This window comes from Condylostylus longicornis, unplaced genomic scaffold (genome assembly GCF_029603195.1).
Source record: "Condylostylus longicornis isolate FDR11 unplaced genomic scaffold, ASM2960319v2 ptg000194l, whole genome shotgun sequence".
In the NCBI taxonomy this organism is placed as follows: Eukaryota; Metazoa; Arthropoda; class Insecta; order Diptera; family Dolichopodidae; genus Condylostylus; species Condylostylus longicornis.
This window is the reverse complement of record NW_026578162.1, coordinates 57,267-67,353: the sequence shown is the minus strand read 5'-3', so window position 1 is coordinate 67,353 and position 10,087 is coordinate 57,267. Positions and strand designations below refer to the sequence as shown.

Genomic DNA, 10,087 nt, shown 5'->3' with positions numbered 1-10,087 from the left:
TTACTGGCAGAATATATATATACAAAGTTATTGAAAATTCAAATCCTTTGAGTTTTGTTGTGCTAAAATTGAAAGTCGAAAAATTTGATCACACGGTGTATTGTTGAAAATATGTCTACGAGATCTAAAACTTTTGTTCAGTAAGATTTTTGAAAATTAGCTCTGTGATCGAAATTCCAACACAAAAACATGTCCTAACGCTATATACAGTATACAGATACTTGATAGCTTTTTGTAGAGTTAAGAAGAAAGTTATTTAAATACAATTGGTGATCAAGAGGAAGGCCTTAAGCTCGCCGGTAATCTTAAACATAAGCAAAATTTTAATATAACCATTTTTGGCATCAAAAAAAAGATCTTTATACATTCGCATAAAGCACTAGAAAAAACAAATAAAAAAACGCCACTCCCTTTCTTCGGAAATCGCAGCAATCGGGCGTTTCAACTATTTTTTTTTATAAAATTACAAAAAGAAACATCAAATTGAAAACATCATGCATATCTTCACAATCATCATATTGCTGCTCGAGTTTTATTTGATATTTTTTAAATTTATATAGCAAACCTTTTAACACTGTACAAAGAAATTTTATTCTACTTGCAAATCTAATACTGGTATAATCAATTAGTCTTACTGCAATTACTGTTTAATCAACTTAAATTATGTGTTACTTGCGTTATGTATTACAGATTTTATTAATTAACCTTTTCCATTGATTGAAAATATTGACATATATATTGACATATTCTCAGTCAACGTCTGCGCAAAGTTTCTATAGTTTACCACAATTTATGTGTCTTCTTTTGATATTTATAAAAACAGAAAACAATAATTAATTAATTAGCAAACCGCTAACTTCTATAGATCGTTTTCTCCAAACATATTTTTGGTAATAAAAATGACATAGTGCTATTTAAATTTAATTTATGTTGCAGATTTTATCATAAATAAATTTTTAGTGCAATTGAACACAATTAAATTATTAACATTAAAAATGTTTGAAATCATTCGATTGTTCATATTTTTATTAACACATAAATAAAAACACTAATTTGGATTTTTTGTTTTCATGAATAAATTATTTATTTTAACTTAATTTTACTTTTTATTTTAGTGAAATTTAATAAATTTTGTAACCAATATTAAGTTTTGTTGTAACTTTAAAAAGCTTCTATACTGTACCCTCCTGAAAAAGGTTATAATTTTAAGCTTATGTTCCTATGATAAAACACTTTGATTTTCCAGCTTTTAAATTCGAAAACATTAATGTTTTTTGCAAAAACCAAAATTTTTGACTAACCAAAAAATAAATCATTCATAAAATGAAATCGATAAAACTCATGATTTGCTAAATAGTGTACTGATCTTTAATTATAAATCTGTATATGATATCAAGAACAAAAATTACCTGTGAGTGTTTGTAATAACAATTGTAATAATAATAATACTGTTTGTAATAATAAAGATATACGATATGTATTTAATAAATGTTCATTAAATAAGATCGGATTTCCCATGGTTCAAACACATGGTCACTTTATACATCTAAACCAGGCATGGGGAACCTGCGGCCTTTTAACTGTTTTTTAGTGGCCTTTGTCCTTAAAAAAATTTATTTCTTATATTTCTTAAAAATTAAAATTTTGCTGCCAAATTTTCGAAAACAAATCAAACATTTAGAAAAATAAACCGTGCACATAAACTTTCAAATTTGAAAACTAAAAATTGGAAAATTCAAAGCCATGAAATTTCTAACAACGTTTGGATTCAAAATTTACATACACATTTGTTTGAAAACAAACCCATATTAATATTTGAATCCTATGTCCGGGCTTCTTTCAGAATAATTGTATGCCACCGCCACGCTAGTAAACTTTTTCAATAATTTTAATAAGATATGCGACGAAGAGGATATGACTAACATTTTACGAAATTGCGTTATTAAAGAATACAAAGGTGTTTTAGACTGCTTGATTGAAGAATATAACGATAGATTTAAAGATTTTGAACAACATGACACCACACTGCAGCTGGTATTTCAACCACACTTGTTAGATGTTTTGAAGGCAACTGATTATTTGCAAATGGAATTAATCGAATTATCAGAAGATCAAATATTTAAATCTCTCTTCAACGATAAGAAGAATCCAATTGAAATATGGAAGAATGCCGTTGATTACCCAAAACTTCGTGAACATGCTCGTCGTATCCTCTCCTGTTTCGGCACAACTTATTGCTGTGAATCAACATTTTCACATATGACGCAAATTAAATACTGCTTGAGATCCCAATTAACTAACGCTCATTTGGAAGACCAACTAAGATTGAAGACAACGAGGCTGGAACCAAATATAAAATTGTTATCGAGCAACAAACAATCACAGAAAAGTCATTGAAATAATGAACCATATTATTTTATTAATAATGTACATACTTACTTATCTATTTTTATTTATGAAATAAACTGTTTTATGTTATTTTTTATATTCTGACATAATTTTGGTTTCATCAACCTACACAAAGCAAAAATTTATAACCTTTGGACTTTTTTTAAACTTTGCGGCCTGATTGACTTTGCATTGACTAAAATTTGGCCTTATATAGAGAAAAGGTTCCCCATCCCTGATCTAAACTAATCAATTGTATTTAATGAAGTTGGGTCGAAAAACGAGTCATGTAATAATGTAAATATAGTTAGAGTACAGATACAAGTGAAATTACCCCGCTTATGTACATTCGCGTTAATAGCATCTTTTTTGATGTATAAAAATTTTCTAAATGCGTTCAGAAAATTTGTAAAATATTTTTTTATTTAAGAATCTTCAAAATTGATTATTTTTTCCTTATCTGCTTTAGGTTTGTACATCTGCAATGTACATACATATATGTAATGTAATGAGCATACATACATATGTATGTACACTGTACTCACATATTGTTCTATAAAAAAATGTAATTGCGTTTAAATTACAAATATATACTATTTTGTACAGATTCGTTTGTTTTTGGCACTTTTCCAAAAACAATTGGAAAAAAAGTGCTCCAAACGAACTTTTATATTTTATCTTCGAAGATTTCAGGTGTCAGGAACTGGACTTTGACTGCGAGCCAGTAATTTAAATTTTTAAGCATTCAATGAGAAGAGTACTCATCTTTCTGTTTAACTCGAAATACCTTATTAGTCAAATAAGATTCGAGCACGTTAACATACTGCCTTGGTAGTAATTGCCTAAGTTTCTTTATTAATTCACAATGCCAAACCTTAACGAAGGCCTGGGCTACGTCCAAAAATATGATATAACATGTTGTTTTTTCTTCCAGTGAATTTTATATTAGGTCAGTTATTCTATGAATCTGATTCATGACTCAGTGGTTCCGGCGAAAACCAAATTGATGATTCGAAATTAACTTTTTACTTTCTATTATAGACTGAAGTCTTCTCAATAAAAGTTTCTCTAGCAGTTTTGAAATCATCGACAACAATGAGATTGGTCTATAAAAAGTCGCCTTGTCTATAGGTTTACCAAATTTGTGCAGCATAATTATTTCTGCCAAATAATCCTTTCCAAATGTCAGGCACGTAATTAAACCTTATACATGCATTTATTAGGGTCATTTTTTCAAAATATCGGCCGTTATTAGGTCGAAGCCCGGAGCTTTTTTAGATTTAAGAGTCTTGATTTCCTCTATAAAATATCTTTCCTTGACAAGCGGAATAGTCACGCTATATTCAACAAGAGCAGATTCCTCATTTTCATGTACGTCCTGAACGTCATGTGGACGGAATATATCGGCCAAATGATTCGCAAACGCATTTGCCTTGTCTTTTTTAAGTTTAAGAATAAGCAGCGAATGACGGGAGTTAAGATCATAGTTATCATGTACCTCAATGAAGTTTTTCGCAATCCGTTTTCTTATGAAGAAATCTATTAAATCTGGACATTTATTAACATCGGTCGCCCAATACGTTGGCTTCGCAGTTAAAAGGCACCCTGCGCCGCCAATTGCCGTCCTCTCTTTCTCTAGTTGATGTATGTCTTGAACTCCAATCGGTGTGCTTGGCATTGAAGTCACCCCTCAATATAAATCTGTCGCCTAGGTCGCCCAGAACGTTTTGAAACATTTCTGCCGTTATTTTAAATCTGGGGTCCTTAAAATTTGAGCGACGTGTTTAATGAATAATTTCATGATGGTGTGCAATATTTTTGTTAACCAAGATAATATCCCTTGCGATCGGTTTAGTGACCACATCAGAATTTTTGTTATTATAATAATGCTTTAATATAATTATGCTTTGACCGCATTATATACAATAAGGTAGGTGTGATGGCAACAAATTTTGAATGTCGAGTTTTCGGTGGGTCTGTCTGTCTGTGTGTGTACACGTGCATCTCAAGTTCGACTGAACCGATTTTCATGAAATTTTATATGTGAGTTTGTTTTACTATGTCATGGATTGATCAACTTTTAAGATATATCAGGCCTTAGGAACTAAGCTTTTTTGCGAGCCAATTTTACATATTTGCCAATATAAAGAGAAATAGTCAACCAATTTCCTTGAAATTTAATATTTAAATTTAGAGTGTTAAAACAATGAACATAATAAATTTTAATTGATGAAATTTATTGCAATTCGCTATTTGAGTTCTGGTAGTTACCGAAAATAACTGACGAGTATTTCAGCGAATTCGGATGGCACAAAGCGAAACTCTACTAAGATCCAAATTTACATTTTTCTAGGTATGTTAACCAAAAGCTTAATTAATGCCCTTTAAATTAGACAGAAGTATTTTTATAATATTCTAACATTTTCACTTAACTAGACAATACACATTGCAGTCGGTAATATGCTGACCGCATTAGATTACTTTTTAATAAAACTATCAAAATAAAATTCGTGAAATTTTGACAGAATTGCGTACTTCCTTTTATGTTTGTTAATGTACGGTATAATTCGAAGATTTCTTGAATTCACCATATATTATAAGCCCATAATTTGAATTTTGTGTTATTTTGTTTCTAAATTAATTTACTTTTTAAGATATTAGAATTATCAATTTAAAATTTGTCGTTTTTTTTTAAATCAAATAGTGACCTATATTGTAAGTGGATACTAGTTAATTTTTTGTTTCAAAGCTATATGAATATACTCGTAGTTATAAATTATAAATTTTAGCAGATTTTTAGGAACTAATAAAAAGCTAATAATAAATACTGTAACATCGAGAAATATAATTATTTATCTTAACCAATAGCACTACAGATTGGGTGAACTTTAGATACGAAATAATAAACAATATTGACGTAAATATTAATATACAATCAAGAGAGCAATTAGATGTGGAGTTAAAAGGATTTATTAAAATCATACAAAGAGCTGCATGAAACAATCCAAAAATGTCAAAGTACAAAATGACAGCAAATAGCTATCCTCGAGAAATAACTGATTTAGTAGGTGAAAAGAGAAGGGCCAGACGTAGATGGCAGCGTTCGCGTCACCCTGATAATAAAACTGTTTTAAACAGACTTTCCCAGGTGCTTAAAAGAAAAATCCAAGAATTTAAATCGGCAACATACGAAAATTATATAAAGAACTTGTCAGCTACGAGGGAAACGAATTATTCCTTATGGAAGGCGGCAGAGGGCAAAAAGAGACTGATTAGGCACGCTCCGCAACTGATGAAAGCAAATGGCAGTTGGGCGAGAAGCAATATAGGGAAGGCCGAATTGTTTGCTGATCACTTGGAAAGCATATTCACGCCAAACGGAATAACCTCAGATGTAAGTTTGGTAGAATCTATCGCAATTGAAGCAGACAGCATAGCTCCACTTACTCAATTAGAGGTTGTGGAAGAGATAAGATTCCTAAAGTTGAAAAAATCGCCAGGTTTTGATCTTATTACTGCGGAAGTACTGAGAGAGCTACCAGACAAGGCATTCGAACATCTGACGAAAATCATGAATGCAGCTAAGGATTTTGGGTATGTTCCTTGTGTTTGGAAAGTCGCGGAGGTAATTATGGTGCCCAAACCCGGGAAATCCTTGAGGGAAACAAAGTTTTACAGACCCATTTCACTGTTACCAATAATGTCTAAGCTTTTTGAAAAGCTGCTATTAAGGAGATTGAAGTCAATAATAGAAAATAGGGGCCTAATACCGAACCATCAATTTGATTTTAGAAGAAACCATTCTACAATAGACCAGGTCCATAGAATATTTAATATTATAGAAAAAAGCTTGGAAAATAAAGAAATCTGCTCTTCTATGTTTCCAGACGTAGCACAGGCATTCGACAGGGTGTGGCACAGGGGCCTTATATGCAAATGTTACCATCGTCATTTTGAGTAGAAATTTTGAGATCTTACTTAGCTGATAGATTATTTAGAATTAAACAAGATCCTGAATACTCCACGCTATATTGGGCCCAACGTTGTACCTGCTTTACACGAGTGATTTGCCACAAATAGAAAATGCTACGACAGCCACTTTTGCTGACGATACTGCAATATTGGCCGTAGGAGCGAACATTGACGATTCGACAAAAAAAATACAGGAGGCAATTCACAAAATAAGCCAGTGGACTAGAGATTGAAGGGTGAAGTTGAATGAAACAAAATCGGTTCACATAAACTTCACCAATCAGAAAATAGTAAATCCATCACAAATTAACGTAAATGGAACGAACGTAGCAATCCATAACTCAGCAAAATACCTAGGTATGCCTTTAGATGTCAAGCTAAGGTGGAAAGAGCATATAAAGAAGAAGCATAAGAATTAGAAAATAAATACATATAGAGAAAGTTATTGGCTCCTAGGTCGTAGGTCCAATTTGGCAACTGATAATAAGATATTAATTTATAACCAAATCATTAAACCAATACGGCGATATGGCATTCAACTGTGGGGTTGTGCCAAGAAGACTCACATTAACAAAATTCAAACCTTCCAGAATAAAGTTCTACGGGGCATTAGGAATTCCTTTGGTTGTGGATGAATTTAGGAGTTGTGCTACAAGGCACAGGGCTCGTCAAGGAAGACTTAAACGAACAAGACCATTCGATTTAACACGAAATTTAGCGCGGAGGTAATAGTTGGTTTGTAGGACCAGTTTTATCCGTTCAGAATTTAGGTGATTTTTTAAGGTAGGAGTCACGCTCTCCCGCTGTCTGAGGAAAAGGCAGATAGAGCCGTCCTTCTTCGTCTTTCGAGATTTTTTCACCTAGTAGAAAAAAAAAAAATTTATCTTAACCAGCTTGCTTAAGTATTGAATTTGACCATTATGACAAACATTTGACAACGTTTGTCTCAGTTCCTTTTTATCATATCGTAAATGTATGCAATAACATGATAAATTTTTTATATTAATAAAAATAATTCAAATAGGTAGCTAGTAGATTGGATTGCTTTTAAGGAAAAGTACTTTGATTTATTCAAGGGAAAAGTGCTATTTTATAAACCCTCGGTTTGAACCGAATTTATTTTGTATAAATTAACACTCTTATAAATTAATTTTTGATTATTTTTTTATTTTTGTTTTAATTTTGTCATGCTGACACAAGTTAATAAGTATTTTGTTATTGGTAGCTAATAATCTTACATGGTTACTTTCACTCTTTTCAGTAATTTTTCTTTTTCATACTTGGCATACGTAAGTATATATGTACCTACATTGTTTGTACGTACACGAATGACGGTACTTTATAAATTTGTGATTGAAAAAAAATTTTAATCAAAAGTTATACGTTTTAATCAATGCGGTAAACACAATTATATAAATACTCAAAATCATAATATAAATAATTATGTTGCATGTACGTATGTATTTGTATGTCCACTATATTGAAGGTTATACATACATATGTATGTATGTTTGTACACCGTTCCAAGTTATATCAAGATTGTTATCAATTATTTTATAATTTTTAATTTAGTTCAAAAGTTCATTGGATTTCATTTACTAAAATTAAAACTATATTGGGATTTTAAGAATCAACGAGTCTTGCAAAAGTTCAAGTTGGACATAATACGCAGCAGAAAATCCAAAAACGAAAAAAACCGTAAAATTCCATTGAAATGCTTTACTTTTAATTTTGCATTTATTATGCACGTTACTTATTTAATTTTTAATATATATACGCTGAAAGACAGTAACGTTATAAAACAAACTTAGCACAAAATATTCCATTTCCACACCTTTCCATTAACATTTTTTTATGCCTTAAACGAGACTTAAGTTTTTGAAGGTCTGGTTTCAGACTTCTTCATGCGTATCAATATAGATTCGTTAAGTTGAATCCAGTACTTACTTTTGATAATACATACAAAAAATTATATGCTATACATACATTTGTATAAGTATTGTTGTGTGTTTATCCAGAAAATGTAAATTGCTCTATATTTGAATCAAGTATTTTTCAAATTAAACTTTTGAGAGTGTGGTATGAATCTTTCAATGAGAATGGTACATAAATATAAGTACAATCTGAAGAAATCAAGTTTATTTTTATACCTGCTAAAAGTATATCCCCTGAACCCATAAATCAACTTTTTGTCAACCGTATACAATAAATTTTAGAGATATTGTAATCAAATTTCACATGACGAGAAATCATTGTTAAAGAAACGTAAACAAACCATTTTCAGCTAAATTAAGATCTGTCAGGTAGCTTGTATATATATTCCATTCCAGCTTGTATATATAATTTATTTAATAGAATCAGGGTATTATCAAAATTGTCAACAACATTTTGGAAAACAATAAACTTTCTTTGAAATTTTATAATTAATTCTGTCTGTTTAAACAATAAATTAGCTAATTAACATAAATTAGCTACATAACATTTTTATATGTTGCCATTTTTTCAAACTTTTCGAAAAATGTCCATATTACTTTTACAATATCTGCGCGTCTGTCACCTGCTTAAGTCTATGCACCGCCCAAGATTTTCTACACAAATATATCTTAAAACAATATTATTTCGCAAAAAAATGTTTACATATCTTTTTGTTGCAGGTTAACTGTATTAATTGGAGATATCATTGATTAACTGTACAAAATTAGAGATGCAAAAAGCTTGACAATTTTGATTAATGAAATTTGAACCTAGTTTCAACATAAAGGCGTATGGTTATACACTTTAATAGAAACAATAGAATTTCACAATACAGTTTCTACTATCAGCGAATTCAAAGAAAACAAGTAAACAAATTTAATTATTTAAAAAATTTAAATAAATTAAAGTAAGCATAGAGTAAATCGTTTCTTTACATACATCTTCTCTAGGATTAGAAGTGTTTATATCCTGCGATATTTGAAATTATTTAAACAAAGATGATTCAAGTTTAATTATTACTTAGATTACTATTTTTACTAATATTGAAACAAAGCAATGGGGTCCAACTAAATCCAAGATTTTTGCCTAACAGAAAGTTTAACCTTCACTCCGTCCATTGTTTATCCATTTTTTGGGGATAAACTCTATCTGTCTTTTGAGATAAAATATTAGAGATATATTTATAACATTATACATATTATCGTTGGCCTTTCAAGGAAATATTTTTTTTTAAATACTAGCTAAGAAACAAAGCGACTCAACTCAAAGGCAAGAAGCAAAACTTGTATTAAAATTTTTTGTTTTTCAGGAATTTAATGAGTCACATTTTCCATGATATGCAATATTATGCATAATTTTTGATATGCAATATTAAGCTTTTCTTCGAAAGTCGGCTCAACATTTTTTCCTCCGAAGACAAAAGGCGTAGAGGTATAGTTAACGGATCTGAAATCTTCTAAAGCCTGTGGATTTTTATACGGTTTTGTGACTTTTATAGGCTGAATATACATAGCATAAAAACGGTTGCTATTATGTTCATATATATATTTAAATTTTTCGTGAGCCCTGGAAAATAAGTTAATATGTAGATATACATAAATAAGCTAATGTGTAGATATACATACATATATTACTTTAATTTAATATCAATTATGCTTTTTGCGCGTCCTAATAAGATGTGAAAAACAATTCTTTGAATTATCAAAACTGAACTCTCATATCAAACTTTTTTGCATATTCACTTCAACTATAC

At 30.3% G+C, this 10,087-nt stretch overlaps 1 protein-coding gene across 1 annotated transcript; it reads left to right on the top strand.

The window, feature by feature from the left end:
- Nucleotides 1-1,914: 1,914 nt before the first annotated feature.
- Nucleotides 1,915-2,397, top strand: LOC129616389 (general transcription factor II-I repeat domain-containing protein 2-like). The gene has a single exon (XM_055532011.1). It carries the CDS (start codon nt 1,915-1,917, stop codon nt 2,395-2,397), a length of 483 nt encoding a protein of 160 aa, XP_055387986.1.
- The last annotated feature ends 7,690 nt before the right edge of the window (nt 2,398-10,087 follow it).